Below are 21,512 nucleotides of genomic sequence, written 5' to 3' on the forward strand. Positions count from 1 at the left end.
CTCCTCGTGTGTCTGCCACTGACTCCCACGCCGCCACTGGGGGAGGGGAGCGCGAGCACCACGCAGGCCTCAGCCCCAGCAGAGCCAGGCCCCCAGGGCTGAAGGGACCGGTGTGGAGACATCTTGGTGTCTCCGTCATCAGCCCCTGCTCAGCTCACTCCCACTCTGGCTTCCCATTTCAGGGGGGGGCTCCATGGGCAGTGAGGGGGCAGGGGGTCCCAACCATAACCCCAGCGCTTGGACACATGGCCAGTGCTTTGAGTGCTGAGAGCAGGCTGGGGGTGTGGGGGTCCAGGGCTGTACGGGCAGGCTGTGGGAGCAGAGGTCTGGGCTGGCACCGGCAGACTGCGGGTGCTGGAGTCTCATGCCCTGAGGGGGGTTGGGGGTGCGGGTGCTAAGCTATTCTGAGAATCAAATCCATTCTGCAAAACTTGCCCTGGCAGGTGCATTGGCTGAGCTGTTGTGCCCCCTAGTGACCACAATAGTGAACTGCAGCATTCTGTCCTGTCTCAGCTTCCCAGCCCCTTTGCCTCTCTTGGAAGCAGTTTCCCCAGAAACATTCTCCTGCTCCTAGGGACAGCGCTGGTTCCTCTGAACACCAGGACTACCTGCCCATACACCTGCCAGCTTCACCCCAGCATAGTCCACTGATGCCCTCCATCTACCACCTGTAACCCATGTCCAGGATAGTTGCATCCCTGGCACCAAACCTAGCTGTGCAAAACCCCCAGGGTTTGCTCTTTGATTCTCCCCTGGAGTACGTGTACATAGTCATTGAAGGTGTGATTGCAGCTCGCAGAGGCATACTCGTGAGCTAGGACAGCCAAACATAGCAGAGAAGACACAGCCACACAGGTGCAGGCTCTGAATGGGAATATATCCCAGGATCTTGGGCAGGCTGTGCTGAAATCCATGCTGCTGCAGCTACGGGCTCTTGTTAGCCACGCTAAATTCAGACTGGCTGGGGCACATCCTGAGCTGCATATCCCAGTGTGCATCTGGCTCAGCACAGAACTCATGCCCATGGCCTCCGGAAAGTCAAGCAGAATCATGAACTCATTGGCCAGGTTTGTAACAACAGCCACGTTGTCCAGTCATTCTTCCCATGGCCCTGAGCCCTAGAAGAGCTGCTGTCTCCCTAAGGTCAGAAAACAAGGGCCCTGTGTGTGAGAGGAGCCAGGACTGGGGGGACACACACCAGACAGCCAACCTCAGGGACCAGACGTTCCCCTGTGTTTCCCTTCCAGCCCTGGCATCTCATTCCTACCTCTCCCCACCAACCTGTCCCAGGGTTACCAACACTGTAACCATGCATTCAGTCTGGAGATGGGACAGCTGAGCTGGCAGAGGAACCTCCCACGGGGCAGGATGTGCCCAGGGTGGAGATGGCAGTGTTGTTCTGGCATCTCAGCAGGGTTCAGATCATTTCCACTCTCTGTGAGGAGGAGGAGGCCAGAGGACACATGCTCCTTCCCTAGGCCTCAGGGAGTGTCCATCCCAGACTAAAGAGGTCACTTCCAGCCTAGGGCTCCCCCTAGACATGCTCATGGAGGGGGGCAGCTGGGGAGACCCCCAGCGGTGCGGGACTCTGGCCTCCTCATAGGTATTTGCTATCTGATTCCAAAGGGTTTGGTCCAAATGTAGCTGACTGGCGCGCCAGTACCCCGCTACCTGTTGCCTGTTCGGGAAGCAGGGTCTCTCCAGAGCAGCACCTGCCCAGCTGCAGACCGGAAACATGCAGGAAAAGCAGGAGGAGGTCATTGGGAGAGACTGGAAGTATGGTGCACGGGGTCTCCCCAGCTAAGCCCTGTTCTCAGCTCTCCTTTGGGTTTCTGGAAAAACTATCATCACCGCAATGGGGACATTTGCCTCAATCCAGGGGTGAAGCTCTCCAGTTCATCACAGATCTGCAGGGTGCCCTCATCCCTAATGGGAAGCACTTCCTTCCCTCCCTAGAAGTCTTGGTCCCAACTTTCCCTGAGCTGCCCCAGATGGGATGGTGTTGGAATTGCTCCCAAGGGTCACAGCTCCAATACTGGTGGCAACAGAGATTCTCCTTGTTGCTGGACTTTACGGAGCAGAAGGCTCCAAGTCCTGTCCCTACTGCCCAGCGAGGTGTTTGAGGGGTGCCACAGAGCAATCCCTGCCCAGTCATGGGGGCCATGAGTTTGTTAAAGTAGAGGCTGAATTGTGACTGAAGTGGCTCCCCCCTGATGTGGCCCAGCCAGTGTGGATGGGACCCAAACTGGGTCACAGCATCAATCCCTGCCTGGGTTGATTATGATTACACCCGCCCCATCCTCAGAGGCCAGGCCCCACCAGGAAGGAATGTGCTCCAGTCACAGTGGAGACGCCTTTACTCAATTCACACTGTGAAGAGGGGCTGAGAGGCCCAGAGATCCCCAGGGCAACTACCTGGGCGCCGGGTTTGCAGTCCCTCCCTGTTGCAGGGCCGTTGGTTGTTTCCACTGGTCCATGTATGCTGGGTCCCTGCTGGCAACACAGCAATGCAAATACCTGTCATACTGGAGATTGGGCACTAGGTGGTGCCATGGGGAGGGGTCCAGAACTGCAGGCAATTCCATCCAATGAGACTTAATTGACATGACAAACTATTCAGGTGTTGCCAAAGGGCAGGTAGCTCCTGGGTCTGAGGGAGATCCCTGCACTGCCAGCCAGGGGGGAGGAAGTTATGACCCAAAGACAACCCCTCCCACCCCATTTTGAGGCCCAAACTGGTTCACCAAGGAGGACAGCAGTTACTGGCTCCGGCAGCTGACAGACATCACCCTCCTCTTCTTCCCCTCCTTTCTTTTGTTTGTTTTGGAAACAGGAGCTTAACATGAATGTTTGCAAACAAACCAAAGGCGGGAGCAACGGAGGGAAAGAGACAGGCAAGTGTGGAAATAAAGTGAGGTCTGGATAAATTGAGTGATGCCTAGTGGTTACGGCAGGGGTGACTGGGAGTCAGGACTCCTGGGTTCTATTCCAATCGTTTGTCCTTATCTAGCAATTTCTCTTGGCTTTTTTCACCGATAAACCAAGGTCATTAAATCAGGGCAGCTCCACTCTTAAACCAATTTAAGCCCACTCCAGGGGGTTGCACCAAGATGGAGGTAATTAAATCAGTGCACAAACTGTGCAGCTCAGGCCTTTCAGTGCTTTACAAAGAGGAGCATTTTACAGATGGGGACTCTGAGGTCTGGGGGTGGGGAGAAGGTGCCCCCAGGTCACACAGCAGAGCCAGGAGTCCTGTCCCTTGGCTCTAATCACTAGACCATACTGTCCTCCCTTCTGAGATGTGGGCCTGCGGGGCTCCCTGCAGCAGGGAGCTGATCTCATTCTGAGTCTGTAAAGTGTCAGCCTATTTGGATGTGGGGTAAATCTGGGGGGCCTTTCCCCCACCCCATCTTGAGCACCCCCCTCTGTGCAGCCATCCCCTCCCCCGAGCTCACAGGAGGTTGGGGGGCTCAATAGGTGCCAAGAGGGTAGCCACAGCTCCCTCCCCTGTGGACATCTAGCTGCAGGGCAGCTTTGGAGGCTTGGGGGTAACTGGGAAGGGGAGTGGGCAACAAGGGGGGGGACCCTCCCCCGCTAAGCTCCCCCTGCGCCAGGGCTCCCCCTTGTGGTGCTGCAGTGGCAGGCCCTGGGCTGCTGCGGCCACCGCGGATTCCCCAGGGAGAGGGGGCGGGGGGGGCTGCAGGGGGAGGGGGAGGCCTAGCATGGAAACTACTGGAAGAAAGTTGCAGCACAGCCGGGCCGAGCCACCGGTGTCCCTCCGCCGCCTCTCACAGCAGCTCAGGAAATAGTCCCGCCCTCTCCTCCACTCAGGCACGCGGAGCGGCTGCTCCCCCCCCGCCGGGTGGCACGCCCCGGGGTGACTGTGCAAATCCCAGCCTGCAGCACGCCGCGCGCGCCCCCTCCCCCGGGTTCCACGTGCGCCGCTGCTCGCTGGGCGGCGGGGGGGGGGGGCGAGGCGCCCCCAGGGGCTCGCGCGGGGACCGGCTTCCGCGTGTCCTGCGCAGCCGGCTGCGGCCTCCCTCCCCGGCCGGGGCGCGGCAGCCGCCGGAAGGGAGTTTATGGGGAAGCTGCCCCCGCCCGAGGGGGCTGGGCGGCCCCTATCCGGATCGGGGACCTCGGCCCCGGCTGCCGGCTCCAGGCGGCCCCCCCCGCGGGCGGGCGCGCGCGCCTCTGGGGAGCAGCCCCAGGGGGAGGCCCCGGGCTGGGCAGATCCAGGTAGTGGCCTTCACCGCCTGCGCCTGCTCATTTCCTCTTGAATTAAGTCGGAAACCGGTGTGGGCCCCACACTGCGAGCTGCAGTAGGGGCGGGGGCTGGGAGTCCCAGGGAGCCTCTGTCCCCGCCCGTAAGTCAGCAGGAAGGCCAGGAGGTAGCAGAGGTGGCGCTGTGCTGCAAAGCAGCTTGCCACCGGCATGGGACAGGAATCACAAATGGCCGGGGGGCGTCCAGCTCCGAGCACCTAGCCCCAACGGTCTATTTAGGCCAAGCATATTGCACAGCCCCATCCTGGTGGGTGTATTTACCCCTGACCAACACCTCAGGGTTCTGTGCTTTGTTTACCCCTCAGCAGCCCCTAAATACTTTATCATGCTAACGAAGGGCCTAACTCTCCATCACTCTCCTCATTTACACTCCGGCACTCTCAGAATGAGTGTAAAATGCTCCCATTCTAGCCTGGTGGTGGTTTTATACCTGCTTTTCCCTTGGCCCACATGATTTTGAATTTAACTAGTAATCTTGTTTTAGGAGAACCAGAACTGGAACATCATGGCAGCTGAGAGTCAGGAGTGAGGGGTATCGGCAGAATTGGGAGTAGGGAGGCCCAGGCTGGGGTAGCAGGGAGCGGGGGGCTGCAGGCCAGGGGTGAGGGGTACTGGCAGAGCTGGGGGGAGCCCAGGGCTGGAACAGCAGAGGCTATTCTACAAACTATTGAATTAAGCAGAGAGCATCAGAAAATCATTGTTCACCAACGAGAAAAAGTTAATCCTGTCAAGTCCAAACACTGGCTCCAGAACCAAAAGTATGTTTAAAATAAAATTAACACACAAGCTAACTGCAGATGCTTGTGGGATTTCTGAGGCTTTGACAGGTGCTCCTGTTTTACAAACTAACCCTCAAATGTTGGTCTTTCTGTAATCCGCTCCTACTGAGTGAAGCTAGGGGCTTGCCTATGTTAGCAAACTTGTCCCAGGGCTCCACTGAAACTCCGTTTTTATACCAATTTAACTAGGGGTATGTCTACACTTTGAACTGGGGGTGTAATTTCCAGCGCAGGGGGCCGTACGTGCGCTAGCTTTGATGAAGCTAGCAGGCTAAAAACAGAACTGCTGTCATGGCATGGGCAGTGGGGTGGGTTAGCCCCCTGAGTTAAGTACCAAGAGTCCTGGACAGGATTGTACTTGGGGCAGCTACCCTGTCCCACCCTCTGTGCCACCGGGGCTGTGCTTCTATTGTTAGAGCATTAGACTGGTCAAAGCTACCACACGAACGTCTATCTGAGCTGACACCTCCAGAAGAAAATCCAGTGTAGTTAAATTGCTGTCAGGTTTCAGAGTGGTCGCCGCGTTAGTCTGCGTCAGTAAAAACAACGAGGAGTCCTTGTGGCACCAAGGAGACTAACACATTTATTTGGGCACGCTCGGGGGTCACGTAATTAGTTTAATAATCATTGCTGTAACCCTCTAGTATTAAACCATTATAAAAATGAATACCGTTGTGAAGATACTATTTATTCCAATATAAACGATTTACTGGTATAAAGATCTTTCTGCTGATTTAGTTAAATTGGTGTAAAAATAGAGAGTAGATCAGCCCACAGGTCAACTAAAAATGATTTAGTCACTACAATAGAAACCCCTAATGTAGATGCATTTAAACCAGTTTTTTTTGACATGGTAAATTACCAGATTATAGTGAACCAGGGCTCAGCTATCCTTGAAACGCTACAGCGGGGTTCTCCCATCGGTATGGAAAACCCATGTCCCCAAGAGGCGGTAGCTAGGGTGATGGAAGAATTCTGGCCCTGTCTACACTGGGGGTTAGGTTGGCTTAACTAAGTCGCTCAGGGAGATGGATTTTTCACCCTCCTAAGCAACATACCTGGTGCAACCTAACGTTTTAGTGTAGACCAGGCCCCAGTTTGAGCATGAATTACAGTGGTTTAAATGCATCTACATGAGAGATTTGCCCTGGTGTAGCTACATTGATGTAGTTACTTATATCGGTGCAAAAGCCCATGCGTAGATGGTCCCCAAGGCAGCGTCTAGGAACTGAGGTGCTGAGAGCAATAGGCATTTCCCAGGGCTTCCCCCATTTGAAATCTGCCCCCCACCTCGCGCCAGCCCTTGCTGGATAATTGAACTGCTTCTCACCAGGGGAGCAAGAAGATAATACCCACCTGCTTTCCACACATAACTGTGAGCTTGCACACCTGACCATAAGGCCCTTCAGTGAAGCAGCCAAGGGCATTTGCACTCCAAGAAGGCTTGTTATGCTGCTTCTACTGTTATAACTGTGTCCACGCTAGCAGGGTTGCACTGATTTAACTCTGTTGGTTTCTAAGCCAATACGATTACCGCAAGGCAAAAACTGTGCAGAGGCCTATGTACTACCCCTCAACACAAGCAGGGAGTGTACCAGCTCCCACCCCAAAACATGATGGGGCAATTTTGATCCGTGGTGTAACTCTGTGCCTTTCTCTACCCCATGGAACTCACCACGTAGTGAAACTCGTCCTGAGAGCTGCAAAGGGCAGGGGAGGGAGAGAACATGGGACATTCTTCTAGTGGGGTCCATCCAAGCTCTTTTGGGACAAGTGCTCCAGGATTTCACATGTGCCAGGTGGGAGTCCATGGAGCAAGCTCAGTAGGCGCCTCCAAAGCTTCATAGATTTTAAGGCCAGAAAGGACCACTGTGGTCATCTCCTCTGACCTCCTTTGTAACACAGGCATTAGAACCTCACCTACTGATTCCTCCAGCAAGTCCCTCACTTCTGGTTGAGCTAGAATATACCTTCTAAACAGACAGACAGACAGACAGACAGTCTGCCTGTAAAAACTGCAGGTGATGGAGAATCCTCCACATTCCTAGGTAAGTTTTTTCCTCCCAATGGTTAATTATCCTCACTGTTCAAAATTTGCACCTCATTGCTAGTCTGAATTTGACTTCATTGAGCTTCAGCTCCAACCACTGGATCTTGTTATGACTTTTCCTGCGAGATTCAAGAGGCAGCTACTATCAGGAATCTCTTCCCCATGTAGGTACTTGAATGTAGACCGTGAGCAAGTTGTCTCATTTTCAGGCATGCTTTCAAGACCTTGAATCATTCTTGTCGCTTTCTGCTGAACGCTTTCCAATTTGTAAACATCCTTCTCCATTTACAATTACTCTTTGCAATCCGTTAATTAATCATTTTTAAATCCATTTAATATGGGTCACTTTGGTTTTTGACAAGTACTGGGGTGACAGTGCTACATTTTTTTAATCAAAATGTCATGTGGGACTGAGGCCTTGTCTACACCCTGGTCATTCAGTTTACCCTTCTTAAATGTTGGCAGTCAACTTTTTTCTAGTCTTCTTGAAAATTACAGATCATGGAGGTTGGGACCATGGTCGGAAGCAGAAGAGGGGACGCAGCGGTATGAGAAGAGATGGGGGAAGCCAGGGAAACACAAAGGGATGGTACTTGGAGTGGAGTTGCTGATGTGTTAAGGGGTTCCTAGGGTTTTGAGTTACAAGGGAATTGGCCCCCCAGAACCGAGGGGAGCAGGGGGGTGGGGTGCCAGGAAGAATCCCTTGAGAGATTTGAGGCATTAGGGGGATAGGGCACAGGAATTCCTGGATAGTGGGGTGAGTGGGAAATTGGGTGTCAGGAGTTGGACTACCAGGCAGACTTACAAGTACTGGAGTGACAGGGTAGGGGATATAAGGAGCTTCCCGGGTATTGGGGTGAGAGGGGGAACCGAGGAATATGTGTCTGGCGGGAAAAGGGCTGCTGCAGGGAGACAAAATACCAGAACCCATAGAAATCCCCGGTCTTGCAGAGCCAGCCCGGCCCTTTTAAGGCGGAGGGAGACGGGGGCCGGGCCGGGCTCAGCCCCTATATAGGGCGGGCGGAGGCGGCCCCGGTTTCTCTCTCTCCCGGCCGCGCCGCAGTCCCCGCACCAGGGTCCGAGCCCGCTTCTGCCCGATCTCCCGCCACCCATCGCGGTAAGGGCGGCCGGGGGCCTGGCCCGGCGCGGGCGGGCGAGCCGGCGGGGCTCGGCCCCGGGCGGGGCGGGGGGCGCCGCGCCCCGGGCGGGGGGCGCCGGGGTGGGAGCGGGGGGCGCACGTGGCTCCGCTGGGCGCTGCCATGTTGAGCGGGGCCCCTCGGGGCGGGGGCCCGGCGGGTTCGGCTGCGGGAGCGCCCGGCCCCCGCCTGTAGGGCTGGAGGCCCCGCCGGGCCTGGCTGGGCCGTGGACGCCGCCCGGCCCCGCCGGCCTGGGGTGGGGAGCGGGGCCCGGTCGCCCAACAGGCGGCGGCCCCACCTCTCCTGTGCCGCCCCGGCGGGTGCCCAGCCCGCGGTGGGGAGCAGGCCCCCGGGAGGCGGGCGCGGGCGGGGTGGGGGGCGCCAGGCAGGTGCTCTGAGCCCGGGGCTTGTTTTGCAGATGCCTGAAGGAGTGCAGCATGGGGAGGAGGAAGTGGAGACCTTCGCCTTCCAGGCAGAGATCGCCCAGCTCATGTCCCTGATCATCAACACCTTCTACTCCAACAAGGAGATCTTCCTGCGGGAGATCATCTCCAACGCCTCCGATGTGAGCCTGCGGGGCGAGGGGGGGGGCGCCCCCAGCGGGAGTGCGGGGCTCTGCAGTGCTGCCGCTGGGTACAGCGGGCACTGCCCGCCCCTGTTACTAGGGCAACCATTGATTTTCCCCTACCTGCTGAGGCCCTTAAAGGAGACTGGCTAGTGATGAAAGGGCCTTGTAAGGTGCCTCGGCCCTGCCCTAGAGGACCCGTCCCTAAGGGGGGGTCTGTCTCCCTGCCTTTGTCCTAAGATGACCAACGAGGGGGCTGGTTAATGCCAGATGGGCTGGTGGTCACCTGCCCTTAGGAAAGGGTTGGAGAGCTTCAAATAATCTCCCTCTTCTCCCCTCCCACCCCCACCCTCTCGCTGGAGTAGTAATTCAGTATGCCCGTAGGTCCTGGCATGAGCAGAACGCGGTGGTGCAGCCCTGCCGGGAGTGGCCCCTATCCCCTAGTTTCATTTCTGCTGTTCTTCAAGGAGCTGGCATGGAGTTGGCATTTGGTGTCTCCTGTTTGTTTCTAGGCATTCTCTCTTCCTGTACATGTGGTGGGTGAATGAGCCTGTCTCTCTGCCCTGCATGCTGCTCTGATGGGGTAGCCGTGGTGCCTCTCTCAAGAACGGTCTCTTGTTTTGCCCTCTGGAGGGGTTTGAGTGAAGCCAGAGCTTTTGTGGCAGATCTGTGTCTTGGTGATACTATCTCGAGAGTCCATGGGCCTTCCTACCCAGAGCAGGGAGAGTACAGGATCCATGGAGCAGGTGAATGGTGGGTGGGCCTTGCTAATGGTCTCTGTCTTCCCCCAGGCCCTGGACAAGATCCGTTATGAGAGCCTGACAGATCCCTCAAAGCTGGACAGTGGCAAGGAGCTAAAAATTGACATCATCCCTAACCCCCGGGACCGCACCCTTACCTTGGTGGACACAGGTATCGGCATGACAAAGGCTGACCTCATCAACAACCTGGGCACCATTGCCAAATCTGGTACCAAAGCCTTCATGGAAGCCCTGCAGGTGAGTGGCCTTCAGCCTGGGCTCTAGAGCGCTTGGACCCCTTGTGGGCCTGGCCAGCTACTGGGCTCATGTCCTCTGTAGAGCCTTGCAACTTCAACACTCAGTATTTGGCTAAGAGATGACCCCTTTCTGGGCCTGTGTTCTCCCAGGGAGCAGCCCGCAGTGCTTTTGGCTTGTCCATGTGTTCCCCTGGTCCCTCCTGCACAGAGAGGAGGTGACGGTGCCCTGCCCTATCCTTGTCTGTATTTGTGGCTTTATCTCTGTGTGTTGGCCCAGCTCCCTGCTATTGGGACACACCTGGTTGCGTCTCAGACATTACCTGTCTCTGGTGTCTTGCTTTTCTCACCCATTCTCCTTCCCCTTGCAGGCGGGTGCTGATATCTCCATGATCGGGCAGTTTGGCGTGGGCTTCTACTCTGCCTACCTGGTGGCCGAGAAGGTCGTGGTCATTTCCAAGCACAATGATGACGAGCAGTATGCCTGGGAGTCATCAGCTGGGGGCTCCTTCACTGTCAAAGCCGATCATGGTGCGGACTGTGGTAATGGGGTCTGCAGGGAATTAGCCACTTCCCTCCCCTCTGTATGCCAAGGGATCCCAGAGAGAGGGATCTGTGTGAAGTTAGTCACCCCCCTCCCACCCTGTCTGCTGTGGGGCCCCCAAAGGGGTTTGAGGTGGCTGGTGACAAGATGGTATGGCTGGATAAGGTGTTGTAGTCTGTAGCTGCCACCTGGTGGGATAGCTTGAATCAGTGGGGGAGAGGGTCCAGGCTCATGGGGTCATGTGTGAAGCCTAAGTGACCAGTCAGCTTGGGTTAGGTCCCAGGTCTAATCTGTGGAGAAAGCTGGGGGAGAAAGCGCCCCTCAGTGCTAACCAAATCCATGGTCTAAGCCTGGTGCAGGGCCAGTGGGTAGCTGTGGATCTTCCCTCCCTGCTTATGGATGGGGTGTCTGACCTTGGTTCCTATTAGAAACACTGTGATGATCCTCCCTTTAGTTTAGCTGTGGGCGGCACCTGGCATTGACACGATATCTGCAGAGTGACCTCTGTCCAGTACCTGTAGCCAGTAATGCCACTGCCTCTCTCCTGATGTCATAGGTGAGCCCATTGGGCGTGGCACCAAGGTGATCCTGTACTTGAAGGAGGATCAGACAGAGTACCTTGAGGAGCGGCGGGTCAAGGAGGTGGTGAAGAAGCACTCCCAGTTCATCGGCTACCCCATCACCCTTTATGTACGTATGTGAGAGATGGTGGGACCCATGGGAAGGCCAGATGGAGCATGGGGGGAAGCCCAAGCTGAGAATGGGGAGAGGATGGTACATTCCACCTTGAGTCTTCCCAAGCTGCACACAGGTGTGCGTGTAAGAGACCGTGATGGGCTTTACCAGGGTCTGGAGGCAAGGGCTGTGCATTCATCCTGCTGCTGCAGGAGTTGGCCAGCAGAATGGTACAAGGGTAGGAATTAGTTCACTGCTGCTAGGGGGTGGGGAATCACCGAAAGGGTGTACTGCGTAGTCAGACTCGCATTCCTAAATCTGTGCTGGCACCTTGGGCCATTGCCTAAACTGCCAGGCGAGGGACCGAGGCTGGACCCCAGCACTCTGTCTTCACCTACATTGTTGTCTATTGCAGGAGCAATGGGGGATCTCACCAGCTGGTAGTAGCCATAGATTCTTTATCCTCTTTGTTGGCCCAGCCACTGGAAAGCACATGTGAGAAATTTGAACCAGTGCTTTACCTGCAGTGCACCACTGCAATGTTTAGCCTTTGCATGGAACCCACCAGACTGAAACTCCCATCTCTCTTGGGGCAACTGTGGTTCTGTCGCTGCCCTTTATCTCTTGTGCATAGGAGGCCCTGAGTAAGGTAGGTGCCTTGGCCATGACCCTCTTTGCTCCTCTCCCTACAGCTGGAGAAGGAGCGGGAAAAGGAAATCAGTGACGATGAGGCAGAGGAAGAGAAGGGGGAGAAGGAGGATGAGGACACAGCCCCCAAGGATGAGGAGAAGCCCAAGATCGAGGACGTGGGCTCAGATGAGGAGGAAGAAGAGGGTGGTAAGGGCAAGAAGAAGAAGACCAAGAAGATCAAGGAGAAATACATCGACCAGGAAGAGCTGAACAAGACCAAGCCCATCTGGACCCGCAATCCTGATGACATCACCCAGGAAGAGTATGGAGAGTTCTACAAGAGCCTCACCAATGACTGGGAGGACCACCTGGCTGTCAAGGTTAGTGTAGAGGCTGGGCTGGGCACACTGGTAGAGGCCAAGGTTTCCTTTACCTCAAAGCAAGATGGATTAGTGCACAGGTCCACATTTCTTCATCACAGGGGTGGGCTCTAGTATAGGAAGCTGGGGGCCCCAAAATGCTCCTTTGGACCCAGTGAGAAGTGACTGAACCGCAGCTGGTTCCCCTATCAGGGGAAGCAAATAGCTGGGCTGAGCCCGTTTGACTTGTCATTGCTGGTCCTGGGCATGGAGCCTCCCACCTGGTTGTGGTGCATGTTTGCTGGCCCTTTGATCAGGGTGACCCTCACTCCCAATCACCTGCTTCATCCCTGCATGCAGGGTTCTCCTGAGGCCCTGGCTGCCACTCTCTGGCATGAGCGAATGGGGATAGGAGCTGCTGCTTTGGGGGCCTTAGATCCTGCCCAGCATTTGCTGGAGGCGGAGATGTTGGCACAGTGGGGAAGAAGGGGAGTGCAGAGTCAGGGTGCTGGGAGACTTGCTGTCCCACCTGTCTGTCTGATGCATTGTGCAGTTTGCTCTAAGGTAGCCATTCAGTCCCCCTACCCAAGGCCCTTTGGGTGCTCCTGCAGCCGGGTCAAAGGGAAGGGCTGTCCCCAGGGGAGGGTTAGAGGAATGAAGTCCTGGGAGCTCTGTTCATCTGACCCCCATGTCTCCCAACCTGCAGCATTTCTCTGTGGAGGGGCAGCTGGAGTTCCGAGCTCTGCTCTTCATCCCGCGTCGTGCCCCCTTTGACCTCTTTGAGAACAAGAAGAAGAAGAACAACATCAAGCTGTATGTGAGGCGTGTCTTCATTATGGACAGCTGTGACGAGCTCATCCCAGAGTACCTGAGTAAGAGCCCTCTGTGTAGCACCCCACCCTTGTGCAGAGCTCCCTCTCTAAACAGCTCCCCGGCTTCTAGTATCCTCCCAGCTATGTTAGTTGCTTCCTCCCCATTGCACCGCCCCAGTACATCATTCAGCCTTGCGGCACTGCTGGGAGGGATGCAGAGGTTCAGGTCTCCTGACGCAGCCCTGGAGCTTGAGCTTCCTGCTTGGCACTTCTGTTCTCGTGCATGGGGGATGGGTGTATGGAGTTCTTAGCCTGACTGTTCTAATCCCCCTCCCTGGTCCTTGGCTTCTTTCCTTGCCTCAGATTTCATCCGGGGTGTGGTGGACTCTGAGGACCTGCCTTTGAACATCTCCCGGGAGATGCTGCAGCAGAGCAAGATCCTCAAGGTTATCCGCAAGAACATTGTCAAGAAGTGCCTGGAGCTCTTCTCGGAGCTGACAGAGGACAAGGAAAGCTACAAGAAATTCTATGAAGCCTTCTCTAAGAACCTCAAGGTGAGTGACAGCCAGCCAGCCCAGCACCTGGGGGCAAAGGGCACGCTGCTCTGCCTCAACATGCTCCACAGGCAGGCACTTGAGGATCCAGAACTAGTCTATGATCTGTTCCAAGATAGTGACTTCTCTGGGTTGGGCTCAAGGCTCAAACCTGCTCTTCCTGGCAGGGCTCTGGAGCGGAGGGGCCAAACAATCTGTCGTCTTAGCAACCAAGAAGGGCGGGTGTGCCCTAGGGTGCTTGAATGGAAATGCCTCCCTAACTGCATCTGCCCCCAACCTCAGCCCTTGGGTGTGGGTGGGGTATTTGCAGGGAGGGGCTAATTTCCCAGCTCTTGAGGGCAGGAGAGTGTTAGTGAGCCACTTCCTGGAGCCTGCATATAAATCACGTCCTCTGCCCCCAGCTCGGGATCCACGAGGACTCAACCAATCGGAAGCGCCTGTCGGAGCTGCTGCGCTACCACACGTCGCAGTCTGGCGACGAGGTGGCCTCCCTCTCTGAGTACGTGTCCCGCATGAAGGAGACTCAGAAAAGCATCTACTACATCACAGGTGAGGGCTGCCGGCCGGGGGGGGCCAAACCTCCCTCCTCCCCCATCACCCAGGCATGTTTCCTGACTCCGCCCCCAGGCAGAGACTGTCCCTCAGAATGGGGATCTTCTCAGCCTGCTAGATTTGGTGTAGCTAATGCAACACCAAGAGGGTTAGATTCCTGTGCGGGCCCCTCCTGTCACTCAAGAATGGACTCTTCTGCCGAGTTACTGCCTGGCTCCTCTGGTCGCTGGTGTGACATGGGGAGTTCCCCCGGCAGGTGGGCTTGTATGGAAAGGGGGAGCCTCCTCCCCAGAAACTCTACTTCCTTGTTAATCAGGTGCTTTGGGATCATTGGCTGGGAGGTGGGTATGCAAGTTTTGTGGTCTCATTTCTCTAAGGGAATGGCCAGGCCCTATCCCTGGCTCTGTGGGGCCAGCAGACCCTTGTAATAGGTCTTCAACATCAGCCTTGCAAGGGCCATGTCTCAGCCGAAGTCTAGTCAGTCCCTGCCAGGGGACTGCTGGAGACCCCAGAGTGTAGCCAGCTCCGAGCCCTGGTGACCTCTTGTTTCCCCCAGCACAGGTGAGAGCAAGGAGCAGGTGGCTAACTCCGCCTTTGTGGAGCGTGTGCGGAAGCGCGGCTTCGAGGTGGTGTACATGACGGAGCCCATTGACGAATACTGCGTGCAACAGCTCAAGGAGTTTGATGGCAAGAGCCTGGTGTCAGTCACCAAGGAGGGGCTGGAGCTGCCCGAGGATGAGGACGAGAAGAAGAAGATGGAGGAAAGCAAAGCGAAGTTTGAGAACCTCTGCAAGCTCATGAAGGAGATCCTGGATAAGAAGGTTGAGAAGGTAACTGGGGGTGTGGTGAGGATCCCAGCCCAGGGCCAAGTCCTGGCTCAGTGGAGAAGGAGAGTGGGGCCCCACTGAATGCAGACAAGGATTGGACCCTGGCTCAGTGCATGGCCTCTGGCCTCCCTTGTCTCCAGCAGAGGATCAGCTGAAGGAGACTACAGGTCCCAGCATGCACTGCAGCATCTTGCTCTAAGCTTCTGGGCTGCAGGTGAGGGGCACTGACCCAAAACTTTGATTGTAGGGGTAGTGCTTTGGGAATGTGTACTGGGTACCAAGGGGTTGGCTGAGCTGCTGGAGTTCTTCCAGGCTGTGTTCCTGAAGCTGGCTTAGAGATCCCTATTTGCTTCGGGGCTGTCTGTCCTCAGGATGTGGTGGTGATGTGGCCAAGCCAGAGGGAAGATGCTGTGCTGTGGAGAGCATCTGTGCCCTTCCCTGCAGCCAGGTCTCCACTGCCTGTGGCTCCTAGGCCATTTGTGGGTGTCTCCAGCTGAGCATGACGTAAGGGCTGGAGTCCCTGCATCTGCTGTGACCAGACCCAGTCAGAGGCACTAGACCCTGCTGTTTTTTGTCTGGCCTGTTAACCCTGGGGTGCCTCTGCAGGTGACCATCTCGAATCGGCTCGTCTCATCGCCGTGCTGCATCGTCACCAGCACCTATGGCTGGACGGCCAATATGGAGCGTATCATGAAGGCCCAAGCGCTGCGGGACAACTCCACAATGGGCTACATGATGGCCAAGAAGCACCTGGAGATCAACCCTGACCACCCCATCGTGGAGACCCTGCGCCAGAAGGCCGAGGCTGATAAGAACGACAAAGCTGTCAAGGACCTGGTGGTGCTGCTCTTTGAGACAGCCCTGCTCTCCTCTGGCTTCTCCCTGGAAGATCCCCAGACCCACTCCAACCGCATCTACAGGATGATCAAGCTTGGCTTGGGTAAGTGCCCCAGGTGACTGGGAACCACAAAGATTTGGCATTTGATGGTAGACACTGGGGAAGGAGCTTTTTCCAGCTCTTCAATGTCTGGGATCCAGAGACCTGTTCATGGTGGCTTATCTTGAAAGCTAGAAGTCAGGGGTATGTTAGCCAGTTGAGCTTGTCTTTGGCTTCAGCACAGAGCAGGCCTCCTTGGTGGTAACTCTTATTCTGCTCCAAGGACACTCATGCTGGCCACTAGAAGGAGCTCTGACCCCTCAGTCCTGGCTTATCCTTTCCTCAGTTTATGGAAGGAGTGGTCCCAAGGCGAGCTTTCCTGACCTGGCTCACACAAGAAGTGCAGTGGAGGGAACTGCCAGCGGGAGGCACTGTTTTTGGCATGAAGCATATCCTAGTCTTAAGTCATGACAGGAGGGTGTAAAATGTGCAAGCTAGAGTGGCATGCAACCTAATCAGCATGGTAGGGCCTGTGCATTAGCCAGCGTGTGGAAGGCCAGTGGGAGGTGTTGGCAGCATGTGAGTGAAAAACTGGTTTGAAAATGAGCTTTTTTTTTTCAAGTGGAAAACTGACTCTTCAGCGAGAAACTGAAAACCCAAAACGTTCCATGGTAACTTCTGATTCAGCAATGCTGCCACCAGGGCCTCTTGGAGTTTGTAGTTTGTATGTCATGCCTCCATTTGTCTCTGTGGGACTCACTACATCTCCCACAATGCACCACTCTCCCATTAGCTGCTCTGGTGCATCATGGGGAATGTAATCCCTTGGCCAGTTTGGCCCATGGAGGAGAATGGGAGCAGGAGGCACCGCGGCAGCATCTCTGAACTGAAAGGTGGTTTTCAGGCCGTGGCTTATTGACAGGCAGTGTGCGTTTTCCAGGGAAAGCAGACACGCTTTGGCATGCACGAAAGAGCATTGATGGAAAGCTGGTTTTCTGCTGCAACTCGATGGGCTGGAAATGTTTTGCCCAGTCCTCCAGGAGAGGGCCCTGGCCTAGCTGCACTCTTAGCTTACTGCCCTTTTGCTGAGAAGTAGGGGCCTGTTCCTCCACTCAGAACATGTTGCTCTTGTGGCTGCCCCATCCTCTCTGGAGGTCCCCTTGCTCTGCAGTGCTGTGTGTGTGATCCTGGGGGTGGCCCTCAAAGTAACCAGCCTGCATATCTCCCTCCCTCCCCAGGTATCGATGAGGATGAGGTGATTGCAGAGGAGCCCAGCGTTGCTGTCCCTGACGAGATCCCCCCACTAGAGGGAGAGGAAGATGCATCCCGCATGGAGGAGGTGGACTAAAGGGGGCCATTCCCTCTCCAATCTTAGCTCCCTGCATCATCTCTGCTTGGAAGGGGCAGGGCCTGGCCTCTACAACTGCTACTGACTCCTCGGCTCCCCTAGTGTTGTGTTTCCCCACTGGTTTCCCCCTGTCAGTAGGGGGTAGGGTTGCAGGGTCCCAGCCCTGTCTGGTCCATCTGTCTTTCTGCTTGTGTTGAACCAGCTGCTTGGGGCAGCAGGTTGTGCTGATGGGTTCTGATTTTTCCCCCATGGGGGGGTCTTGTGCTGCTCCTGGGCACCAAGCACCCACCCTGCCCCAGCTGGGGTGAGCACTGAGCTTGAGGGTCCCTGCCCCCTCCCCCCCAAGCACAGCAGGGAGCCCAATACCCAACCCCCTGGCTGCTGCCTGCATCCTAGGGTAGGATGTTGTATTTTGTCGGCCGTTTGGTTTTTTGTTCTACTGAAATTAAAGTATCAAATAGAGAATGCGGTTTACACAGAGCGGCTGCCTTGTCTGTGCCAGCTCTACACAGTGTGGGGAGACTGGGCCCCAGTATTTCCAACTGGGGTGGTGCCCAGGAGAGGTCTGGGTTGTGCTGGGAGTCCCTGCAGCACCCAAAGGGAGTGATGGCAGGTGTGGGGGGGAGTCTGGGGCCATTGCAGCACCAGTTGTGGAGAGCAGTGCTCTGTGGAGGCTGAGTGCTGCATTCAAAACCCTGCTGTGCTCGGCCCTGCTTTCTCTCGGAGAACTGCTCAGACCAGTTGCAGTCCCAAGCGCTTGTAGCCCTTGCCCTTGGGGTCAGTTTAATGAAAGGCCCTGGAGCAGGAGCTGAGGCTGGGGCTTGTGATGCTGTTGCACCTGCTTGGCACATGTGTATCTGGCTGCTAGGGTAGCACTTGCTAAACTTCAGGCTGTGTACCAAGTGCTGGGAACTGGGTGTGTCTCTTCAAAGGGAAGGCAGGGTTTGAGGCTGCAGCTCCTAGCCACTTCCTTAGTCCTGCTCTGTTGCTTACCCTCCTGCTCCCACATGGAGGGCACCTACCTCACTTTGACGGTGGCTTCCTGAGGAGCTGGGTTAGCTCACCTCTGCCTTTTTCGGCAGGGGGCAGCTGCACATGTGCAAATGCTGTGGAAGGCTAAGGCAGAGTCAAGGCCAGCAGGAGTCCTGCCTCTGCTGCGATTTGTGTAAGTCTTGTCTCAACAACAGAACTAATCTACACTGCCCCAAAGTCTCTGGGCAGCAACCTGTGTCCTCAGCCTGCTCTCCCCAGGAGCTTTCTTAAGATCCCATTCCAGTTTGCACAACCAGCAATGCCCTTAGAGCTAGAATTCAGGGGCTTTCTTCCTGGGCTGACCTGGATCCTCCAAGGTGGAGGTTGAGTATCTACTGGTTAAGCTAGCAGCTGCTTTCCTTGCCTGGGCAGTCTAAAATCTACACAATGGAAGAGTTGCTTCTGTGTTCTCCTGGGCTACCTTCTTGGCTCTGATGATCTTAGTCCTGGAACACATGTGGAGGAAGTGCCAGCTCTGAGTTGACTTGCTGCCTTCAGCAGGAGGCCTAATGGAGCCAGTGTGGGACGAGTTCACCCTTCCCCCTAGGCCATGTGGCAGGCTGGAGAGCTGCTCCTGGGTCGGGAGTGTCCCTGTGCTTCTCTCCAAGGGGGTGGAAGAGGTGTAGGACTCCAACCTTGCCACTAAGTGGCACCCTCTTCCTGTCACAGCCAAGGCCCAGTGCTGGAGCCAGCACACTCCTGGGTGAAGTAGTTCCTGTAGGTTGTCTTCTGGGGGTTCTCTCCCTGTAAACCCTGTTGTTGCTTGCTCGGCTGCCCCTTCCTCCTTGTGGGGCAGACTGAGAGCTGGGATCCACAGATGGACCTTCAGGACTGAGCCAGCTTGGGGGAGGGTGCTAGTAGCTGCTGGACCTTTCTTAGGCTCTGGCCCTCAGGGCTACTGGTGGTCAGAGAGCAGCTGTGATGGGCTAACGGATCTAAGGTTTCCCTGGTGTGCTGAGTGGGGTGGAGTCTGGGGAAGAGTCCAGCCCTACCCTCAACAGGAGGGGTAGGAGTTTTAGCAGTAGGGGACTGGGAGTAAAAGCCTGGCTAGGGGCTGGTGGTTACCTACCCTCCACTTTCTGTGGTTGTTTGCTCTCTATATCCTACCATCTAGCAGGCCCTACATCCTGCAACTCCAGCACCTGTCTCTGCTCAGCAGGAGCCTCCCACCATTTGCTTCTGGGCTGTAGGTATAGTAGGGCTATAGGCAGCTGTCTCCTGCTTGCTCCCTCTAGTGCAGAAGTGGGGGAGCAGTGACTGGCTCACAGGTGGAAGAACTCTGTCAGGTCTGGAAGCTATATGGAGTCTGGGTGCATGGCTGGGGTTGGCCACAGCTGCCTGCAGGTTTCTGAGGGCTTAGCGGGAGCTTTGCAAGGTTTTGTCAGAGGAAGAGGTAGCACCACCAGCCACCTCCATGGTCCTCAGTGCCCAGTACACTTATACCTACCCCAGCTGCAGCCCCCAGCTTCAGCCCCCAGCAACTCTGTCCACAAGGCTTGGCAGGGGGGCACCTGAGCCAAGTGCTTAGTTGGTTACTTGCCAGAAGCCACAGCCTGTGTGATACTCGCACAAAATGGAGCAAGCTCCATCTTCAACACAAAGGAGCAGAGCCTACAGCTCCCAGCATGCAACAGGGCCTGTGCCCCAGAGTATAGCCCTGGGGCTTGTGGGCTGCATTGCATGCTGGGAGTTGTAGTCCTCCACTTTTATAGTGGAGCACACTCAGATGTTCAGGGAGCTTTTGCTGAACAGCAGTCCTGCCCCAACAGTTGGGGGGGGGGGGCAGGCCTATGTTCTTCAAACACAAAATATTTTCACATGCAAAAAAAGGATCCATTCCAAAAACAAATGTCACTTCCCCCTCTCAACGAAACATCAACTTGTAACTCCCCCCTTTTTTCCAGGGGCAAAGTGGAGGGGGTGAAAAGGGTGAGTCAAGGTGGGCAAACTGGGGGAAAATCACCCCTGTGCCTAATTCCTCCCTTCTTCTACAGTACCTCACCAACCCAGCCTGCCACTGCCCTGCAGTTTCCCCATGCCTAGGAAGGGGCACTGAGCTGGGGACAGGGATTGGTAGCCTGAAGCCACACTAAAGTGGCCCCCACCAAGAGGTGTCATGTCTAAAGTGGCTGCTCTCACCCAGGCAGGCTATTACCACCAGCTGCAGGGGCCATGCTCTAGTTTGCACGACTGCACTATGGCAGAGATGGCTGAGAGGGAGAAGGCAGTTGTACCTTAAGGAACAGGGGCATTCTCACACTGGATTCCTGTCTCTGACAATGGGCAGTGCCAGATGTTTCAGTGGAAAAGGTAAAGAAACCAGAAAGGACAACGTGCCCACAGGCAGTGGCTGGCATATGCTCTGAAGCAGGGGGGGTTATCACCTTTCTATTTTTAACCACCAGTCTGAATGGGGCAGTTCTTGTTATCTGTACAAATGCCTGCTGCTTTTCTGAATTCTGCTATGCTCTTCACCACTGCAGAATATTGTGGCAGTGAGTTTCACTACCTGAGTGTCTCCTTTTATCCAGTTTGAATTTGGCACCTTTCAGTGTCATATTGGTATTTTGACAAAGGCTGAAGAGCAATGCCCAACCTACCTTCTATAGACTACTCACGTCCTCGCTTTTCATCTCTCCAATAAAACAGCCCTGTGTTTTTCAGTCTCTCCTGCCGTGGAAGTCTCGCCCAGTCTCTGAGTATTCTTGTCACCCAGCTCTGACCGCCAGCCTCTCTGGCTGCTTAATCCTTTCTGAGAGCAGGCAACCACAAGTGAACACAGTCATCTGAGCACTTTATGGAACAGTGTTAGCCTAGCAGAGAGGCTCTTCCCTGGCTCTTCTTCAAACAGCTTCCCATTCTGCTGGCTCCTGACTAACTGCTCCCCACACCTTCCTCCTCTAGGGTGGAGGGTCTGAAGCTGGGGTTTGGCACAGAACACAGCTCCATGAAGGCTTTACTCCCTTACAGACTGTTACAACAATGGAGACTCTGGGTGGCAGGCGCTCAGCAGGGCTTCGAGTGGCCCCTACCCAGCTGTAAAAGGCAGAGCTAGAAGAGGCCAGGGCTGACCAGAGCATACTGCCCAAGAACAAGACATTCATGCAGCCAGACTCAGGGCACAGAGAGCTAACAGCTGCCCTCCCATCCCCCAGAATCCCTGCACCAGCCACACAAACAGGGACAGCAAGCAGCGGCTCAGGTTGGAACACAGTGCAAGCCCAAAGCCCCGAACCAGGCTCTGCCTACAACGGAGGGAGGATGGCCTTATGGGTAAGGCCCTAGACTAGTCTAGGTTCAGTACCAAGGTCCACCCCACCATTCATGGGTGACCTGAGGCTAATAATGCTACCCGGCCTCCCCAGGGGGAGGTGGTGAGACAGTCTGTGCCTGCCTCTCAGCCACAACAGCATCCAAGTCCCCAGCCAGAGTGCGCCCAGGAGCGGTGCCCTCCCGCCCCGTGCGTTCAGACCCCAACATTCCACCCCGGGACACCG

At 55.7% G+C, this 21,512-nt stretch overlaps 1 protein-coding gene across 1 annotated transcript; it reads left to right on the top strand.

The window, feature by feature from the left end:
- Window positions 1-8,058: 8,058 nt before the first annotated feature.
- HSP90AB1 (heat shock protein 90 alpha family class B member 1) lies at window positions 8,059-17,457 on the top strand. Its single transcript, XM_037895508.2, has 12 exons — window positions 8,059-8,227; window positions 8,665-8,811; window positions 9,603-9,809; window positions 10,177-10,336; window positions 10,906-11,039; window positions 11,717-12,034; window positions 12,720-12,885; window positions 13,189-13,379; window positions 13,781-13,928; window positions 14,493-14,761; window positions 15,365-15,698; window positions 16,874-17,457. Exons 2-12 carry the CDS (start codon window positions 8,665-8,667, stop codon window positions 16,981-16,983), a joined length of 2,184 nt encoding a protein of 727 aa, XP_037751436.1. The 5' UTR covers window positions 8,059-8,227; the 3' UTR covers window positions 16,984-17,457.
- The last annotated feature ends 4,055 nt before the right edge of the window (window positions 17,458-21,512 follow it).

Source organism: Chelonia mydas, chromosome 3 (assembly GCF_015237465.2).
Source record: "Chelonia mydas isolate rCheMyd1 chromosome 3, rCheMyd1.pri.v2, whole genome shotgun sequence".
NCBI classification, from domain to species: Eukaryota; Metazoa; Chordata; order Testudines; family Cheloniidae; genus Chelonia; species Chelonia mydas.